The 21,388-nt window shown below is 31.0% G+C and overlaps 4 protein-coding genes and 1 non-coding gene across 5 annotated transcripts; 2 read left to right on the forward strand and 3 right to left on the reverse strand.

The window, feature by feature from the left end:
* The first annotated feature begins 319 nt into the window (after nucleotides 1-319).
* Nucleotides 320-934, forward strand: LOC120268895 (protein GLUTAMINE DUMPER 4-like). The gene has a single exon (XM_039276155.1). It carries the CDS (start codon nucleotides 383-385, stop codon nucleotides 749-751), a length of 369 nt encoding a protein of 122 aa, XP_039132089.1. The 5' UTR covers nucleotides 320-382; the 3' UTR covers nucleotides 752-934.
* Nucleotides 935-996: 62 nt separating this feature from the next.
* Nucleotides 997-1,069, reverse strand: TRNAK-UUU. The gene has a single exon. It is a non-coding gene; the product is annotated as a tRNA-Lys (tRNA).
* A 3,264-nt stretch (nucleotides 1,070-4,333) lies between these two features.
* LOC120268893 (probable receptor-like serine/threonine-protein kinase At5g57670) lies at nucleotides 4,334-8,718 on the forward strand. Its single transcript, XM_039276153.1, has 10 exons — nucleotides 4,334-4,611; nucleotides 5,221-5,443; nucleotides 5,561-5,667; nucleotides 5,746-6,111; nucleotides 6,294-6,548; nucleotides 6,620-6,777; nucleotides 6,869-6,948; nucleotides 7,034-7,169; nucleotides 7,246-7,395; nucleotides 8,322-8,718. The coding sequence occupies exons 1-10, from the start codon at nucleotides 4,464-4,466 to the stop codon at nucleotides 8,439-8,441; spliced, it is 1,743 nt and encodes a 580-aa protein (XP_039132087.1). The 5' UTR covers nucleotides 4,334-4,463; the 3' UTR covers nucleotides 8,442-8,718.
* An 806-nt stretch (nucleotides 8,719-9,524) lies between these two features.
* LOC120268894 (zinc finger protein CONSTANS-LIKE 5-like) lies at nucleotides 9,525-10,995 on the reverse strand. The gene is made up of 2 exons (XM_039276154.1): nucleotides 10,234-10,995; nucleotides 9,525-10,143 (listed from the first exon to the last, which is right to left on the reverse strand). Exons 1-2 carry the CDS (start codon nucleotides 10,915-10,917, stop codon nucleotides 9,790-9,792), a joined length of 1,038 nt encoding a protein of 345 aa, XP_039132088.1. The 5' UTR covers nucleotides 10,918-10,995; the 3' UTR covers nucleotides 9,525-9,789.
* A 4,944-nt stretch (nucleotides 10,996-15,939) lies between these two features.
* LOC120269012 (ADP-ribosylation factor 3-like) lies at nucleotides 15,940-21,104 on the reverse strand. The gene is given in 10 exon segments (XM_039276300.1): nucleotides 15,940-16,355; nucleotides 16,531-16,618; nucleotides 16,962-17,092; nucleotides 17,586-17,633; nucleotides 18,014-18,125; nucleotides 19,260-19,278; nucleotides 20,649-20,711; nucleotides 20,806-20,844; nucleotides 20,935-21,001; nucleotides 21,003-21,104. Coding segments are annotated over 9 exon segments (549 nt in total). The 5' UTR covers nucleotides 21,039-21,104; the 3' UTR covers nucleotides 15,940-16,355; nucleotides 16,531-16,584.
* Between the last annotated feature and the right edge of the window lie 284 nt (nucleotides 21,105-21,388).

Consider the following 21,388-nt stretch of genomic DNA (forward strand, 5'->3'; position numbering starts at 1 on the left):
ATATAAATTCTTATATTTACTAAGTACAAAAAAAAAAAAATACTATATTTACGTTTTTAGATTTTAAATTTATGGACATTGATTTTATCCATTTATACACAATTTTAAAAAATATATAACAATTATAATCAGTGATTACTGTTAAATAATAAATCAAAGTTTATCAGCAAACTATCTGACTATCTGTTGACGTCAGCCAATGAAATATCTTTCACATATATATATATAGCAATATGAATAAATAAATAAATTAATTAATTAATAACAAAACTTATAAAAACCCTTCCATTCTCCAACTTATACTGAGCTATCAGTATACTCCTACTCCTCTTCATAAAAAAATAATAAAATAAAAAATAAAAAATATATATATATATAAACTATGGGAACTTCCACCGGAGAAAGCTCGGAGACGGCGTGGGCGGTGCCGCCGGCGGCGGCGGCGTGGTACTCGCCGATGCCATACGTGTTCGGAGGACTAGCGGCGATGCTTGGTCTCATCGTCGTCGCCGTCCTTCTCCTTGTTTGCTCATATTGGAAGCGGTTTCAACACGCCGGAGCTGTCTCCGGGAACACGAATCTCGAGGCAGGAATGAGGACAGTATCGAACGGTGATGATTGCAGGAAGATCGCGGCGAACACGATTTCCGAGGAGCGGGTGTTGGTGATAATGGCCGGTGATGATAAGCCGTCCTTTTTCGGCGTGGCTTTTGGGGGTGTAATACCTCCCGGTGAGCATAACCGCCTTTAAAAGAGCTTGGACATGGAGTGAACTGGTAGGGAAGAAAAGAACGTTGTGGGATGTGCGGTGAGCTTACTGGTCGGTGATTTTTACTGCTCGAGTTTAGCACGTTATGATTTGATGTGGTGTTTTTTTATTTTTTACGACTCTTGATATTATTAATTATTATTTATGGTTTTATTTGTTATGAAATTTTTTAAAAAAAAATTATCTGAATTTTTATTTTTTAAAATAATTAAATAGTGAGAGGGAAACGCCGTCTGTGGGACTCGAACCCACGACCACATGGTTAAAAGCCATGCGCTCTACCAACTGAGCTAAGACGGCCTTGATATTGTGGTTCTCAATTAGAATTAAAATCTAAATTTAATTAGTTAATATGTGAACTATATATAACTATATATATATATGAACTTTTTCTGGTATGTTGTGTATGTTCTTTCTTTGTGCACTTGTTATGTAGTCCACTTTTTAGGACATAAATATATATATCATGTGCTTTATGTAAATTTAATTCATTTATATCATAGTTGTGGTTGAGAATAAGAGCAATATCCATAGCAAAGGTAAGGATTTAAAGACTAAAATAATATTCACTTTTTTAAATTTAATGGATGATAAAGCCGTGACAGTAGTTGCTTATCTATTTACTTGTGGAATAAATATTTTTGAGAAAAAAAATTGAACATAATTATCTTATTTTTTAAAAAAAGTGTTACCTAATAAAAAAAATGGTTTGTTGATAATAGTTTAATATTAGTTATTTTTAAATAATTATTTATTTAAATACATATATGAGTATGAATCTCTCATATCATGCATGTGTAAAGATGGAGTTTGCAATGGCCAAAGACTCATTGTCTATGACTAATGCCCAACTTCAATCTTCTCTCTAATTTCCATGGCCAATTTACATCTGCTTATTTTCTGAGCTCAGCCCAAAGCCTTTGGCAATTAATACATGATATAAATTTTTTTTGAATTATATGTAATGAATTTCTAAACAGAAATGAGAGAATCAATGGAACAGTGAATTCAATACAAGATCATCATCTTCAAACTGTCTTTTCAGATGAAATATAAACCTAATTGTCCAGAAAATCAGTAATCAAATTGGTATATTAACCAAACAACAATCCAAACTCAAGTTCTCAATTAAACTTCGTACAATCACAAAATGAAAATAATAAGCCCACAAAGCTGTAGATCAATGAAAAATAAACTAAAAAACAGAAAAATAATAGGAATCACTTTCCTCCAGCCGGATCACTGAAGAAAATCACCGGAGAGACCAATCAGGCCTAAGAACACTCTTCTTTTTTCTCTGCCTTCTTTTCCAAGCCCTCACTTCCTTTTTATATCTTTTCTTTGGGAAAAAGCTCTCATAATCTATTTATAGAATACTTATCCTAATGAGTCCCAATAAATCATGACATTATATTATCTCTAAAATAACACTATATAATAATATATGATGTTGTTATGATCATTTCAGTTATTGTACTTTTACTATACACCGGTTAGTAATCCAAGGTTCTAGAATTTTATTAAATGAGTGGTATGGAAATCAATGTTTTTTTTTCTTCATTTTTTATCTAGGAATTAATTGGTAATTCCTAAAACACAAGTTACATAACAAAGTATTGAGCGTTTGGATCTATTTCCATTTCTGTGTTAAACTTGTATCCTTATCTATAAAGATTAAATAAAAAAAAGAATGAAATTCCCTTTGGATTCGTATGAAAAAAAATAAGAGTTTGACACCATATATAAAATCCATAGAAACATCGAGGCAAGCATTGTGCTCTAGGAAGCCATAGGGGAAGTTTTGGAGAGTTGTGATGTTTATACATTCAGCATTCTTCTTCGAGATATTAGTTCTAGTCGAATGCATGTTGAGAAGCTCCCCGGAGGAGTTAAACACACCATCATCAAATGGGTGAAACCACTAGTTATAAAAAAAAAACATTTTTGGGGCGTTTGATTGAATGTAGTTGAAAATGCATTGGATTTATATTTATAAATTCTTATATATGAAAATTCAGAAGAGTCAAATTCAATTTTTAGTTGGATGTATTTGTAATGCTGGATCACATAATGTCAGAATTTGTAAATTTGGATTTTAGAAAACGTGTGTGTTGGTTTGATGTATTTTTACTTTAATTACATATTATGGTCACTCATGGTGAGGTTACCCCATTCTGATATAATAAATAATTAATATATATTATCAAATATACATTTTATTTTATGTAAATATAAATTCAAATTTCAAATACTATAAGTAATTAATATAATTATTATATACTTAATTTATTATAAAAAAATAAAAATAAAAATATTCATGATTTATTAAAATAATTAATATAATATAATATATCAATTATATATTATATTACTCATATTAATTACACTATAATTATATTTTATTTATTATTTATAAAATACTCACTAGTTGGAGTCCAAATTCATCCAAAATCAATGGATAAAGCACTTCCAAATCCAATCTCTTTTTTTAAATCCTCCAAACTAAACACTTGATTTGTTTGAATCATGTATTTCCAACTAATCGTGTTATTATTATTATTATTATTATTATTATTATTATTATTATTTTTCAAATTGTATAACATCACATTTTATGATTATCATACAAAGGACAAGTAATTTGAAAAACTATTTTGTAAAAATATGAAAATTGAAATATTGTTATTTTTCTATTATTCATAATTTTTTAAATATGCTAATGATTTAAGGTAGATTAAATGACAACTCCTTTAATCAAACTCTTGGAGTATATGAGAGTTAGATGTTAGTGCACAAGAATACAAAACTTAACCAAAAGTAGAATAGATAACTGTCTAATTGGATCCATTATTTTGATTATTACCTTTTATATTACTCTTGATTGTTATCTCTTGTCTATTAAAAATAAATAAATAAACTATAATTTCATTAATTTAAAATCAAAATATCCCTCAATTGGTTAAAATATAGAGTTATAAGCATAGATCCATTTCTCTCTGCTTATATAGTGTATTTTTGTTTTTTTTTTAATAGAGTTGTTTTAATGATTTCAAAACCAAAATAATTTTTCTTTATTATTTCATTGATAAAACCATAAGTGTCACTCATATATCATCTATTTCATCACTCATATATTCCACAATAAATAAAAATGTCAATTGTGAGAAAGTTAAAAGATATGATTTGAAAGGTGCATACAAATTAAAAAAAGACTTTATTAATGAATCCTACCAAAACTAAAAAGCAATATAGCAATGAATCAATTAACACAGTAATTCACATTCTCAAATCAATCATCCTTAACACCTTACCAACTACTCCACAAAAACAAAGAAGTAAAAAAAAAATGAAAAGAAAAAGAAAAAGAGGTGTGATATTGACTTCCCTTTTAAGCTCCATCTCCATTAATGCCCACTTTGATCTCATTCTAGCTAAGATAATATACTATCCATATCTTCAATTCATCTTTTTCATGGTCTAATGGTGAGTCCAATCAAGTCCTCAAAACTTATATAAAGTTAAAGTTCTCTAATTAATGACTGATTTCATGGTCACACATGCTTTGTCTTCAACACCAAGATAAACTCAATGGCCCTCCACACAACCTTTGCTTCATTTCTAAATAACCACCAACCTTATCATTATATCACTCTTGTATAACTACTTCTCACTAGCTAGTCATTAGTTTCAAGCCATGGATTCATTGGAGGAGTGTTCTCTTGTTACTAAGATTCTTGTTGGTGTTTCACTTGAAGAGAAGAAGACAAGCATTGACCTTCTCTCTTGGGCCGTCACTGTTGCCGCTCATCCTAATGACACCATTGTTGCTCTTCATGTTCTTGGTTTGTATCTCACTTTTCGGCTTTTATTTTTTTAACATATATATGCATAGTTGAGTATGTTATTTGAAAATTATAAATACCTCTTTAAGTTAACAAATTTTTAATGATGTCTTTAAATATAAATATCTCGTTTTTTTAGTATTTTATAAGTTCATTTTTGCTTTTTCATTATCTTGGTTTGTATCTCACTTTTTGACTTCCTTTTGATTATATACATAGTTGAGTATATTATTTCAAACCTATAAATACCTATTTAAAATGACAAATTTTCAGTGCAGTCTTTAAATATAAATATCTCGCTTATTCGTATTTTATAATTATACTTATCATGTTCGCTGTTGCTCTATGTTCTTGGCTTATATCTCACTTTTCGGTTTAATATCTTTTGCATATATACAAAATTGCCTATGTTAGCTCCAAAAAGTAATTATATTTCTTTAAGTTTAGCAAAATTTCAAATGTTAAGTATAAATATCTCATAATTTCAAATTTTATAATTATCTATATACTTGCACTTATATGTATATTAAAGATTTTAAATATGAGAGAATTAGAAGACGCATGTTTTACATGATAAAAAATCTAAGTGATTTTTACTTGAATTATTAGTTGGTAAAGATGAGAAGAGAATTGACAAGATTAAATTACGCCAAGCCAAGGCTAGTGTAATTTCTATGCTTGCAAATTTTGCCGATGTTTGCCAAGATAAACAAGTAAAATTAGAAGCGAAGATCAAGATTGCCTCAAGCATTGCTAAGGGACTCGTTGATGAGTCTTGGCTAATCAATGCTAACTTCCTCCTCATTGGCACTTCAAGAAACTCTTCTTTGAGGTATTTATATAATAAAACTATTAGTCGCATATCGATTAATCTTTTCATATATATATATATATATATATATATACACACACTAGAATATATAATTTTTTTTTTGTAATATTTCGCTAGGAGCTCATTTGAAATCACAAGGTATTGCTTCAAAAATGCTCCCGAGTCTTGTTTGGTGATAGCAATTGGAACACAAGGTCGTTCTAAAAATTATACCGAAGATAAAGGTTTGTGTTTCAATTAGCATATAATTATTAAATTTAAACCAAACATATATTATTTGAACTTAGTTTGATTTTTAGCAGAAAATCATCAACAACAAAAGCTTTTTAGTTCAAAATTAGTGAGAGAGAACTCATCGAGCACAATTAGTTCTATTTCTAAGAGAGAAAGCATCGGTGAAAAGAGCTCGCCAAGAGGTGTTCTAGATTGTGCCGAAGCAATTCTTGAGGAATGTTCAAGTCCATCAAGCAATGAGAATACTAGTAATAGCCGCACAAATATTTGGCGTCGTCTTTCCACTGTCAAGCTCTTTCTTCCATTCTTTCGTGTCGATGATAATGGAAAAGAAACAGATTATGAATACTCATCCAACAAAGCCCAACTCCGGCCTTCTTGGCGTTGCTTTAACTTTGATGAGATCTCACAAGCTACTAATGACTTCCACGCGGGTAAAATCCACAAATTTACATATATTTAAAAATAAAAAGTTCAATATAGTCTTTTAACTAAATTCTTTTATTCATTTTAGTGGATAAGACACCTATAACAAAGTTATTTAGTTCAAAACAAACGATGAACTCTAATTTTAATAGTCCCACATCGATTAATTAAATGTTTGCATGATTTTTAGATAATATTGTCGGAAGAGGGGGTTATGCCGAGGTATATAAAGGAACACTAAGTAATGGACAAAGTGTGGCGGTAAAAAGATTGGCTAAATGCAATGAAGATGACCACAAAGTGAAGGAATTCCTAACAGAGTTGGGCATCATTGGGCATGTTTTCCATCCCAATACTGCCTACTTGTTAGGATGTTGCATTGAAAATGGGCTTCATCTCATCTTTGATTTTTATCCTAACGGAACTCTGGCTTCTGCTTTACATGGTAATAGTCTCATATTAGTTAATTTAGTAAATATTTATCTTTATTTTAATTTTATTGATTAAATTTTACAGGAAGAAACTTAAAGGTTCTCGAATGGTCTGTGAGATACCGGATTACCATCGGTATCGCTAGAGGTTTGAATTATCTTCACCGATGTTGCAAACGCCGAATAATTCATCGTGATATTAAAGCGTCCAATGTTCTTCTCGGAGCAGATTTCGAACCTCAAGTAATAATACTAATAATCTCATGCAAATTAATTAATTAATTAATTAATTAAATGATTGCTAAAAGATGATATTTGAATATTGTTAAAATAGATTTCTGATTTTGGGCTTGCAAAATGGCTTCCAAGGCAATGGACTCATCACTCTGTCACTCCAATTGAAGGCACATTTGGGTAAACAATTAAATGCTAAAAAATATATATATAAATAAATATATATTATATAATTGAAAATTTTTAATATGATTAAATTGAGCAGGTACTTAGCACCAGAATATTTCATGCATGGAATTGTTGATGAGAAAACTGATGTTTATGCATTTGGAGTTCTTCTTTTGGAGATTGTTACTGGCAGGAGACCTGTGGATTCATCAAGACAAAGCTTGATTTTGTGGGTCAGTTTTTTTAAAAAAAAATTTTAATTATATTAAAAATTATAACCTTTATTTATTTATTTATTTTATTAAATAGGCAAAGCCATTGATAGAAGTTGGGGATGTGACTCAATTGGTAGATCCAAAACTTGGGGATCAATATGACAAACATCAAGTTGAGAGATTAATTCTTATTGCCTCTTATTGTATCAGACAATCCTCTGTTTGGCGTCCCACCATGAATGAGGTATCACTTTTTTATTATTAATAATTTATATATATATATATATATAAATAATAAGTTTTATAAATATATATATATTTAGCTTTTTAAAAAATAGAAACATTTGATGATAGATGTTAGATCATGAACTAATGGTCATAATTTATAAGGATGATGTGCAGACATACTATTAATTTTCTATATTTTTAATACCGTTAAATATTATTATTAGATATTGTATATGAATGGATAGTAACCGTTAAATTTATATCTAACATTTACTAGGGCATTTTTACGTCCATAGAAAATGCACTCATATGGATATATATATATATATATATATACACACACACATACATATGAGGGGTATGTGAGGTATATATATTATTTTTTAAAAATGTTACTTTAAATTATTAAACAATGAGGAAACTACTATAAAATACCTTAAAAATTATATTTATTTATATATCTTGTAAAATTGTTATGATTAATAGTGAATTTATAAATTTTATAAAGTATAAATTTTTTTATTTTTAAAATTAAATAAAATGAACACAATAAACTATTTAAGTTGTTTACAAAGGTCGCTTAATAATTGATTATGAGTTTGAATTATTATACACGTGAAAAATACTGCTAAGAAAGTCTTTCTTATAATAAGTACTTCATTATGAAATGATTTAAAACATATGGTTCCTATAAAACCATACGTCAAAGACTTGAACAAAAACTATTTAAATAATCTGTAACCATAGAGATATATAAACAAACAAAAATAATTTACATGTAATTTTTATAAAAAAAAATGAGTATATAAATTATTATGCATTATTGCAATTAAAAAAAAATATTGTAATTTCAGCTATAGTTGGTAAACTAAATCATATATTTTTTAAATGATAATTGATAATGTTTTTTTTTTATTATTGTCATATTCAATGAATTGATAGGTGCTAGAGCTCTTAATGGATGAGATTGATGAGTCTGGTGTAGCTGAGAGTTGGAGGATTGAAGAAGAATGCCCCAATGAATTGGATGAGTGTTCCATGGATGACTACTTCTCCAATTAAATTTTTATATTTATTATTATTATTATTATTATTTCTTTTTTTTTTAAATTAATATTTCATTTTCTGTATTTATTGTGCTAATTTTGTTTGTGGGTAGAGAAAGGCAGAGAGACACTTTCATTTGTGTTGTCATTCTCTCAAGTTGGTTGGATTTTTAGTGTGGTGGGGACTCTTAACCATGCATACATGGTTGAGAAATTTGGGGTTTTTTTTTTTAATTTATTTAAATTTTGTTTTATTTTGTTTTGTTTTGTCAATGGCATTATTACTTGTTGTCTGGTTTTTTGGATAACTATTGAAATTTTTCAAATTTTTAAATCACTTTTTTTTTAATTGAAATATTGCATATGATTTCTCAAAATTAATGTGAAATGTTAAGTTTCCTCACACAGCAAGAAAGAAGTGTATTTTATTGAATAAAAATGTCACATTACATGAATAAATATAAAATAGAGAAAAAAAAAAATCAAAGACAGATAAATTAAATTCTTCATTTTCTTTATTGCTATATGGGTAAAAAGAAAAAATGATAAACTAAATTCTGTCATATAATTGAGTAAATTTTTTGATAAAAATTTTTTAGATTTATTTTTCTTTTTTACCACCTTTCACTTGGAGTGTTTCTATCTTTTCTCTTATAATCAATACATCATAATTGATCTAACAACACCTCTCCATTTTATCGACTTATTTTAATCCTATTAAAGATATTTTTTATAAATGTCTTGGCTTTTAAATTATTTATTATAGCCGAGACAACAAAAATTTCTGCTTATTTCTTTTATTATATCAAAAAAAAAAACTCCTATTTAATGTGAAAAACAAATGGTGGAAATTTTTTTCTTAATTTTGAAAGCTTGAGAAAACTCAGAAAAGGCATGATTATCAACTCAAATCAAAATGACTTTTTTAAACATAATAATAAACAATCAGTATTATTGATTAATTTAGTGAATTATTTTTTTTTAATAAATCCCCGTAATTATTCGAGAAGAATCCACACATTCAGAACCAAACATATTTAAATACATAAATAATTAATTAAGTTACAAATAAAACAAATAAAAAAAAAGAAAAACAATATTAAAAGTCTATTAACTAGGAACTCGTTTCCCATAAAACAAAACTAGTTGCATACATGATACATTAAAACGTTTCCCATTCTGGTCCCCAAAAAAGCCCAGAAATTAAAAAAAAAAAAAAACTCGTTTTTCCAACGAGTAAAATAACTAAGCATAATTTACAGAATTATTAAAATAACAAAAAAAAAATTATATATATAAAAACAGAGAGAGCGAGAGATCCAGATCCAGATCCAGATCTCATCCAACGGTTGAGATCATTTTGATTAAAAGGAAGGAACAACGCCATAGCCGGGATCGATCATGAAGGCGGTAGAGGCGACGCCGGCGCCGGAGCCGGAGGAGAAGATGGGATCGATCTCCGTCTCGATCTCCGATCGCTTAGCGAAGCGGCCCTTGATCCGTGGCCGTGTCTCGGCGTAGGCCTTGCGAGATGCGTAGCGGATCGTCTTCTCGAACCTCCGAGTCTTGCGCTTCTCTCGGTACCGCATCACTCTCGCCTCTCGATCCATCGCCACCACCGCCGCCGATGGCCTCCCTGCGCTTCCGTAAGGGTTGGTCACATCCGCCATCGCGTTCCCGTTCCCGTCCGGCACCACTCCCACCTCCGACGATGATACCTGCTTCGATTTCATCATAGAGATCAACAACCATCCGAGTTTTCATAGATCTAGAGCTACAGAGAAAGAGAGAAAGAGAGAGAGGATTACGCTGTGGCTGAAGGAGTGGGTGGTGTTGTAGCTACTATAAGAAGCCTTGGCCCGGGTGAAATCAAGCTCGATGCATCCATCCGTGGCGAGAACCGGCGGAGCACCGCCGGAGCCACCAATTACCTTCGTCTGCACCGGCACGACGCTATCCATCACCGGAGCGGCATAATCGAAATCCAGGTACGGATCTACATCCCCAAATAGCATCTCCATCCCCTTATGATTAGGGTTAGGGTTAGGGTTTGGTAAGATCCAAGACGCGGCCTCGGCTTCTTCAGCAGCGGCAGCGGTGGGGTCGACGGCGACAGCGTCGTCATCGTCGTCGGAGGGTTTGAAGAGGAGGGTTTTGGTGGCTGGGAAGTCGAAGAAGGGGACGATGGGTGAGCGCTCGTGACGGCGAGCGAGGGGGTTGGCGGAGTGGATGTCGGCGTCGCAGGCGGCGCAGAGCGCCGCCGCGTCGGCCTTGCAGGTGACGGCGGCGGGAGCTTGCTCGCAAACCTCGCAAACCCAAACACGCTCGTGCCGGGACGCGACACGGTTCGCCCCGTGCACACGCGCATCGCACGTGCCGCAGAGGAACGCCGAATCTGCTCTACAGTAGATCAGAGCCGGTGATCCCCTGCACGTGTCACACGCTCGTCCGTTCATTCCCCAGTAGCTCTTCTCCTCCGCTTCACTCGCCATTCAAAACTCTTTCTTTCTTTCTTTCTTTCTTTCTTGTGTGAAGTGGTTGGTTGGAGTCTGGGGTCTAAGTGCTTGTTCTTCTACTTCATTGGTTTATGAGAAGAGGAATGGGATAGAGGGACACGTGGCACTACGAGAGCCATGAAAAAGGGTGATTTTTTTAATAAGTTAGGAGAAATTACAGATCTGCCACGCGCTTAGCTGTCCCAATAGATAGATGGTGGTGAGAGTGGGTCCCATTTTGAAAGAAGAAAACTTGTCCTACGCTGGATGGGTTTGACAACGAAACTTAATTAATTTAATATTAGAGAAAGGTTGTGTGGGGGAGGGTGACTGACACGTGTTGGTCTTGATGTCAGTATCTCACCTGTGAAGATACCCTACTTGCCGGTTTCGTGTTGGTCTTGACTCTTGCCCCGCTAATCTAATACTCTTCCTATTCATAATTTTAATAATTAAATAAAATTAAACAAAAATTAAAAGCAAATAAAAATAATATAATATAGTTTGATTTATGAAATATTTTCTAGACCTACAAATAATAGGGCTTTAATTACCTTTATGTGTCTAGTCCATTATTATTCCTTGACATTTTTTTTGAGAGTTGGTGTTTGTTAATATATATGGTTAGTGTTGATTTTTTTAAAAATATAAAATATATATGTGAATAATAATAATAATAATAATAATAATAATAATAATAATAATAATAAGGTAAAGTACAAAACTGAAAATGAATTAGAAAAAGACTAAACTGGTTGTACTTGGTTTGGTTTTTTTTTAATAAATATTTTAGAATCAAAGTATTACTTCAAGTTTAATATTTTTTTACTTAGTTAAAATTTTTAAAATTCATACTAATATTTAAAAAAAATAATGATTAATTTATATAAATAATAATATATTCTAAAGAAAATTGACTAAGATAACGAACTTAGAATATTTGATTAGACCATGTGTTACTGTGTCAGTATGACAATTAAAACAAATCACTTTACTTGATGTAAATATTAAAAAATTTATAAAAAAAAGTTATATAAGAAATTAAATCACTGTTGCTCATAAGTAGCCGTTCATTGACTAAACCGGATTTGTTATTTCACTACATTTTCAATTTCATGATTTATAATTATACTATAATATGAAATTCATTGTTTTTTCAATTACAGCTAACTAAAAGCACCCTTAGACTATTATGGCAATCTTAAGCCCACAAAATTACATAATATTTACAATTAGAACTAATATGAATTATCAAACTAATATAATTTTGTTAGAAAAAAAAATACTTGATTTAACTTGGAAACAAGGCAACATGTAATGTTTGATGAGACATTTAGATGTAGAATTGTTGATATTATAATATCTAAAAAATCACAAAATGGCAAAATTAAATTAATACATAAATAAATAGAGAGATTTCTGCCATCCAGATAACAGACAAGGAAGTATAGCAATAGCTTTAAAAAATAGTAGTAGGGAATGTGCTGAAATCACTTAACATGATGACTCATCTATAAACTTGGCCATTTGCCATTGCTTTGTACATACCAGTGAGTTATGAGTTGCCTTTGAGAGATTCATGCATTTATTTCATGCATTTATTTTAATTTATTTATTTTTTATTAGAAATGCTAATGATTTCACATGAGCACATATGATCTAAATTGTTTTTTTTTACATGAAAGTAAGAATTCTAATGGTTAATAATGGATAATGAGGTTAGGTATGAGTAGAACACTTCTTTTGGTTATTTTTAGTTTTTGTAATTCTTTGTGAACATGTTAATAATGTCATGGGAAAACCACATATATATATATATATATATATATATATAAAAACTATTTTTATTTTATTAAAATAAGATAAATTTCATCAATGCCAGTTAATGTAGGGTGAAAACCTTAGTTGATTGGTGTTAATGTGTGTCAAGTATAAAAACTTAAACATGATTTTCAAATTTAAAAGAGGAATGTACACAATTACTTAAACAAAAAGGGCAGGTATGTATTTGGATATAAATGATAAAATTTTAGGGCTTTAGCAGTTGTAGTTTGAAAAACATAGTCTTTGCATAAATCAAAAAGTTCTACGGAAATGACCATTAGGATCATGATTTATCAATAGTGGTCTGCTTGCTGTTGCATGAGTGTTTTCCAATTCAACGGAATATTGTCCCTTTTTTTTATTCCCTAATTTAATGCTAATTTAGTTTTTTTTATTTATAAATACATGACAAAAGCTCCCAATTTAAAGAAAAATTAAAAAGCATGCATAGATGTAAAGTTAGTATTTTAATACACATGTATTTTCACTTTGTGTTACTTTGAAACTTGATTTTTGGTTTTTTTTAAATAAGTATTTTATGTAAAGAATTTATTGTCAATAGACTAAAAGAGTGTTGGTGTTAATTTAGTCCTTAATAATTAAAAACAAATCAATAAAATAAAACTCAAATATTCTATATACTTGAAAATGTTATAAATTTTACATAAATTCCAAGTTATCATAAGGAAGGTTTTTAATTTTATTATTTTTTAATAAATATAAATAAATCACAATTTTTATCATTATTAGAGGTAATTTAATTCTCAAAATTTTTAATTAAGAGATAGATGAGTTATCAATCGCCTATCATCACTATTATTAGAAATCGTTTAACTTTCAATCTTTTAACTACAAAACATATAAGTTATCAATGTTCCGAACAGTAATTACTGTTTATATACTGTTCCTAACAGTAATTACTGTTATATTACTATAGTATATAATGTTCATCAATGTTAGCCGTTGGATCTGATAATGGACATCCATAGATTTTTTATCTATGGACGTCGATTGGTCCTCTATATATATATATATATGAAAAACTCAAAAATATTAGAATCAATTTTTTATATTCATCCATCTTTAATTACTGTTTAGTATCAAGCAGACATCTTTTATAATATATAGAAGGTTTAATTGTCTTATAGGTCCCTCTAATTTTGTATTTTCTGCCTTATTAATCTTTTAATATTTTTAAATATAATTAAGTCTTCATATTTGGTCGAATTAAATCAATTTAATCGAAAATAATATTTTTAGGTACAATTAAATCCTTATAATTTATATTTGATCATTTACACCGCGGACTAGAACGATCCACTTCGACTAAATATGATAATTTAATTATGTCTAAAAATATTACAAATATTATAAGGTAAAAAGTACATAATTATATGGACCTCGATAATAATTAAATCTATCAAAATCTTCAAATTTATAATTATATATATATATATATAAATTTAAAAAATGGGGATTAGCTTCAAAACTTAATATGACGGGATAGCAGCAGGGGCACTAGTGTGGGGCCCCCCACTTTCTTGTTCTTATCACTAAATGCATGAGCATATAAATATATATAAATATATATATATATGCCTCATTTTCATAACCAATGGGAACCCTTTGACTTCACTACCTTTTCATCCCCTCCACTTATTTTTACACCAAGTACCACTAACCAAACACAAAACACTCTTCTGATACGTGGCGAGTTCTCATTGGCCCATCATCTATCACTATTATTACTAGATTTTTTTTTTTTTTATTATTCGCATGGTGTGACGCCAAGGCTGCCGTCATTGCTTTGTGGTGTAACAATGGGTTGGACCAAGTGAATCGTTCGTATCTCTTTTGACTCGTAGGATATTGCCACGTGTACAACTGTGATGGTGTAGGTTTTTCACATCACACTTTGCGGGGGGTTATAAAGTACATTGTAAGATGTACCGGTGCAATGGGCAATGGAGCTGATGATGATGATGACGGGCTTTCTTCACAAAGAAGCGTGAGGGGGTGTTGGGGTTCATGTGAAGTAGGGGCCCACCTCATCGGGATTTGGATTGGTGGCCGGTGTCATGGGCTCATGTGATTGGGCCTTGTAGTACATGTGGGGCCCACTCGTAACCCACTAGGGGTACCTGTTCGCCCAAACCTACTATCTAGATGATGGGAAATTTTGCTTGTATATTATATGTATATATATATATACATGTATTGTGGCACACTTGGAAAAATAACAAAATATATTTTTTGATATTTTAATTTGATTTAAAATTAATGTTTTTTTTTCTTTTACTTTTTTGAGAAAAAAATGTAATTATTCTATAAACAGTAACAACAAAATTTGAACAATTTTTATTATGATTTTTTTGTAAAATCAATCATGTATTTAAAGATAAAAAAATTAATTTAACAAAGTTACAATATAAAAAATTATTCAAAGGTAAGCAAGTGAGTAGCAAATAATAATTGAATAATTAAGTTGACACAAAAATACTTATATACATGTGTATATACACGGACAGTATTTACATCATTTGTATATATTTATGAACAGTGTTTACATCATTTGTGATATATGTAAATTTCAAATCTAGAGATGAAGTCAGCACCGTTAGATCAACATTCAAAAACATTCACGAACGTCTATAAATTTCAAATTTACAACATACTCACGAGTATATATATATATATATACACTGTAAAATTATTATTTACACTTCAATGCTGAAGCCTTACTTTATAAATTAGTTTGGTGTTCGCTTAAATTGTAGATAAAATGAGAATAATAAATTATAACTATTTGATTGTACTGTCCTTATCCACCACCCTTGCTTATTTATTATGAAATAAATCAATTTATCTTTGATTTATTCTGGATAGAAACAAATAAGCCCTTAACTTGGGTTGTTGGCTTTATTAAGATAATGATGTGAAACCAAGCATCTCCAAATACCTATATACCTATTCCAATTAGACATTATCAACATTGGATCCTATTCCAATTAGAAACAAATAAAATTTTCAGATAGATATTATCAACATTGGATCCTATTCCAATTAGACATTGCAATAAGAAAGAATCTTAAACATACAACTATTCAATCTACAGTTCATCCACCTTTTTCAAAAACACAAAAACTTGAAAATCTTTTTTCCTAACATCCCATCAAAACAAGTGGAAGCACATCATGATCAAATAGGACCAACTTTGGGTGGGGCTCAAGATAATGATGTGACTCTGTACATGTTCATGGTCAGATTCAACTCATCTTGTACAGTAGTTAACATCAGTATGTAAAAAAGATAGCACATGAATCTTAGGCACATTCCTAGTAGTACTTAGATAAAGGAAAAATAAAGTAAAAGAAAAGTAACTAAAAGGAACTATATGGATAAAAATGTAAATTTACTTAACAAAAAAAACCTACAAACAAACAAAGGAAAAGGCCCAAAAAGAGATAGATGAAGCTTGTATTGTTTTCTTGATATGAGTTTTTGAGTTTCAGATTGATCATGTTAATTAATGCTTACCAAATACCCAAATGATGCATGGTGTAAATCAGTAAATGCTTGTTGTTTATAACAATACTGCACATCTCTTTTACCTGAAAATATAGGGAAAAAGAAAAATAAAAGAAATGCAGCTGATATCATACTCTGAAATCTGAGTTTTTGTGTACAAGATGACGATGTATTCCGGTTATTTAATATAATTTTTCTAAGAAGATTTTGCACATGAAATCTAACTCAGGTGAAAGAAAAAAATTATGCTTGGTGTACCATGTGGCCAAGGCTGAAGATATCTGGATACAATTGGGCCGAATTGTATCGGAGTTAGCCGCCACCGGATTTGAGTGTGTTACTGAGCCTGCAATAATGAATATATTTGAAGTTCAAACTGGAATTCACTTCTTGTTTAGCACTTAACACTGGATGCAACAATTTAGTACTTCCAAGAGCATATAATTAACAACAGCATTACAAAGAACCAATAGGAATAACTCTTTTATCTTAAGATTCAAATGCTTGGAATAGGAACGAAAATTTATGGTAATAGGACCTATTGTTAAAACTATATATGGTTTAGATATGGCAAACAAAAAGCAAAATCAAATAAAGAAAATGCACAAGTTAATGGATTGAAATGAATGGTGATGAATTCTAATTATTTTGTATTACGAGTAGGCGAAGCTAAATATTCAAGAACTCACCAGTCCAAGCCCTCGAAAAGTCCTTCTCCCTTAATAGCTGAAGTCTTAAAAATGGCCCATTGACGGTTTTTAAGCTTATGAAGTTCTAGAGACTCGGTTACTCCAGCATCATCAAGAGCACCAGGGAGATCCTGAGAAAGAATGCAAAACATGCAGCCATGATGTGAGAAGAATGATGTTCGTTACTCATGAAATTAATATGGGTAAAAATATTGGCCCAAATCAAAGAAATAAAACAACAAAATTCTTTCCAAATTATGCGTAGACAGAAGCCTGCGCTAACAAATATATTTGTTCTCAACCAATTCATGTTCAAAGCTGGATGAGCAAATTTTAAACCATCTAAAAACAAAATTCGGTTGAAATGATCTTAGCATAAGATATTTCATGAGGGAAGAATATTCTACATTTCTACCACCATCTTAGAGAAGGTCACATTCTGCAGTATAAGCATTTATCATTGGGAGTATAAAAATTTCCTAAAGCAGAACCTTCCCACGTGATTTTACCACAAATGCAATAGATGTTCAATGAGTGTTGTTATGACAGTGTATATAATTCTTCAAAGAAAACACACCCAAAAAAATAAATAAATAGAATCAAAAGCAGGAACACAATCCTCACCTGCTTGTTTGCATACACCAGGACCACAGCGCCTTTTAACTCATCCTCCTGGGATAGATATAAAAGAAAGAAAAACTTAACTCATGCTATCATTTTATGGGTAAGCACTAAATATCATAAATGATAACGGTACGCCTGCAAGACAAAGCTCCAAATTAAAAATAAAATGGCTTGAAAAATAGAAACTATCATAACTATTTTAAAATATACATGCTATAATCACTCATTTGATCTAATTGGTTTGTCCGCAACAACACAAATGTGATGCTTGGGTGGAGCACAGTTTCCTTCTCAGGCTCATTGTTGAAATAACAAATGATTAAAAAAAAAATTAAAAAAAAAAAGGTAACTCAGAATATTAACAAACGTTCACCTGAAACAGTAAAATTTAGCCATAATTGACAGTATCACACAAACATGTTGCATACCTCCAGAATAGCATGAAATTCCTCCTTAGCAGTGGCTAGTCTATCAACATCACTTGAATCGACAACATAAATAATCGCTTGGGTATTTGGAAAGTAGCATCTCCAATATGGCCTGCATACAGTTAAAAGAAACCCATATTAAGTTTAATATCCGTGTCCTTGCACTTAATTCCACAAACATTTGAAGTTTCGTGTTCAACTCCAACCACTCTACTTGATAGGCAAAAAAAGAAAAAAAAAAGTTTGATAATTACAACCCTATTGTTTTCTAGATTGCATTTCCCTACTAGGGTTCAGTATCTTTGGGAAAAGGTCTCAGTTTGATAGGTGTATAAAAATACAAAACATAGACAGCTTATTGTACGCGACACAGAAAGTTAGTCTACTTCAACCAATAAAACTTTTAAAATAAAAGGTAACACAGATTAAAGAAAGCTGTCCAAGCAACCAAATACTTTAGAGTGCTTGTTTTGTAATTAAATATGTATTAATAAACAGGGGAACATCTGGAATTATATTCTTTCCCTCAAAAATAGCTTATCAGTATGCTTATCCAGCCACCACAGAATCCTTAGCCATATTGTAAAAATAAGAAAAATTTGCTTCAGGCAAGTATGCATGCAGAGAGCTCAAAGAAATGTTGCAGTATAGCAAATCAGTCAATATTTTGAGTGAAAATTCAAGTTTCTGTAGTTACTGGTTGTCCCTACAACATAAGAACCATATTATAGCAGCTATTGTTATTTCATTGAGAATACAATCCGGAAATTGCTTTCAGATTGGTTAACATATCAACAAGAGAATATCCAAGGCTCATAAAATAGTTACATATGTTCTGATAAACAGGAAAACATCCAGAATTATGTTCTTTCCCTCATAACTAGAGCACTAGCATGCTTGTCTGATTGAAATCAGAAGTTCTGCTTCAGGCAAGAATGCATGCAAAGAGCTCAGAGAAATGATGTAATATACCAATTCAGTCAATATTTTGAGAGAAAAATCTTCTGCAGTTACGCATTGTCCTGATATCATCAAAATCATATTATAGCAGCTATTGTTCTTTTATATAAAATATGAAATACAATCCAGTGAAGAGTTGCTTTCCATATTTCTCAACATATCAACAAGAGAATATCTGAAGGCTCAGCAAAGAGACCCTCTAATGACAATGGTTACCAGATTAGAAAGAAAACTTTCACAAATGAACAACAAGTCCTTATAAATAAAGGATGAAGGAAAAGAATACCTGATGCTTGTTTGGCCACCTGTTTCAACAAAATATAAAGTCAAATGTCCTGTAAAGAAATAGACAGCAGCATATACCAAAAACCTAAATGAACAAAACATCAAGTGAGAACTATCTCGGAACAGTTTTACACTTCTTTCATGTGAAAATAAGAAAACAAAACATATAACTTTAGGACACACCACAACAGGAAAAGGCTGCTATCTTCACCACACTATCCCTTCATATCATAATAATAGCAAATTCCACTTACTAGAAAACCGAAGAATTGCATTTTTTTTAACAATTTGTTTTTTTACAATTTGCAACTGGGATTTCAGAATTATTTCTTCCTGCCATTCAGTATCATATCCTCTGGGTTAGAAAACGCTCACTTACATATGCAAGGTTTCTTGCAAAGATGGACTCAGATCTCTGAAAAAAGGTGAAAATAGTCAATTACTCCACATTTCTGGCACTTCTACAGTTTTCCAAGATGCTTAGATGTTTATTCACAAATTCAAGACTCGCCTTTTTGCACCTCATATTTCTTAAGTTTAAACCTCTATTGGTTTCCAGCAATACAAATTTGTCTGTTAGGACTTCTCCCGCCAATAGCTTTACAGTGTGTCTGATCATGCTGATGTGGCATTCAACATATGGACAAGAAATATATATATATATATATATATAGACACACTACAACAACAAACCATTAATTCCACCTATTTGGGATCAACTACATGAATTCTTCCCTTCCACGTTACTCAATCAAAGAACAAAAGACTAATATATATATGGAAAATGGTAATCTAGGTACGTCCCTAGATTACTGTTCTCTAGGGGCATTTTAATTAAAGTCGTTGGATCCTTATCCAACAGTTGTTTGTTTATATAAGTACTGTATATATTTTACTATTTATGATTCCTGTACAAAAATATAGAATGCGTTTCAGTACTGTTTCTGAGGACCATACCGTTAGTTAGATGATAATCCGACAGCTACTGTGAATGTCTCTAGATTAACGGTCCTCTACATATCATTTTTTTTCTATTACCCACATCAACAAAATAAAAAGAAATAAAACAACTTAATTTTCCCTTGTCCAACAGCCTAATCGGGCACTTCATCAACAACTGGATGGTGTTAAATTACACTAAAATCAACAGTATTCATCAAATGAATACGAAAACAATGACCTTTAGGGTGGCCTCAAACCTAATTCTTAACCATACTAAAACGTACACATGATCTTTCAGAACGCTTCTTCCGAATTACAAAGTCTCAAACTCAAAAATCCATGAAATTATAAGAAAAAATAGTTAACAAACAACTAAATTTCTATATTAAAAAAAAGAACAAAAATAAATAAATAAATAAACAAAATTTTAAGGATCAGAAGAACACACCGAGATCCCACACTTGGAACTTGATGTTATTATACTGCACCGTCTCCACGTTGAATCCAATCGCTGCAACAAAACTCCTCTCAAATTCCACCAAAATAGTTGAATCAAAACCCACAAAATTCAACCCAAAAAAAATAAAAATAAATAGAAAATATACTTGGAATCGTGGACACCACTTCCCCCATCTGAAGCCGATCTGGAACAAAAAACAGCATCATAAATCCCCAAAAAATCCACCAAAAATCAAGAAAATTGAGGGAAAACAAAGGGGATCTATGAGGTATACACAGGATCGTGGTTTTTCCGGCATTGTCGAGGCCGAGAACCAGGATTCGAGCCTCGCGGTTGCCAAAGGATGGAGGAGAGCATCCGCGAGAAGACGATGCCCATGCTTCTCCGGGTCGGATCCGAGGGTTTGGCTCCGGATCCGCGAGCAGGGCACTACCTTCAACAATGACAGAAGAAGCCTTGAAATTTTTAAAAATTAATTAATTAATTAATTAAAAAATTGGAGAAAAGAAAAAAAGAATCTAATAAGACAAATTAAACGAGTTAGGAATAAAAAAATAACAATAATAATAATTAAAATAAAAAAGATTGGAATTTGATTTAGAATAAAATAATATGAGTACTCAACTGGCTTTTGGCCTATCGGCACTTGCTTGTAGTCTATATACCAAAAATACTCTATTCAATTTTGTTCATTTTAACTAACACATATTAATTAAAAAAATTAGTTA

This window comes from Dioscorea cayenensis, chromosome 9 (assembly GCF_009730915.1).
Source record: "Dioscorea cayenensis subsp. rotundata cultivar TDr96_F1 chromosome 9, TDr96_F1_v2_PseudoChromosome.rev07_lg8_w22 25.fasta, whole genome shotgun sequence".
NCBI lineage: Eukaryota > Viridiplantae > Streptophyta > Magnoliopsida > Dioscoreales > Dioscoreaceae > Dioscorea > Dioscorea cayenensis.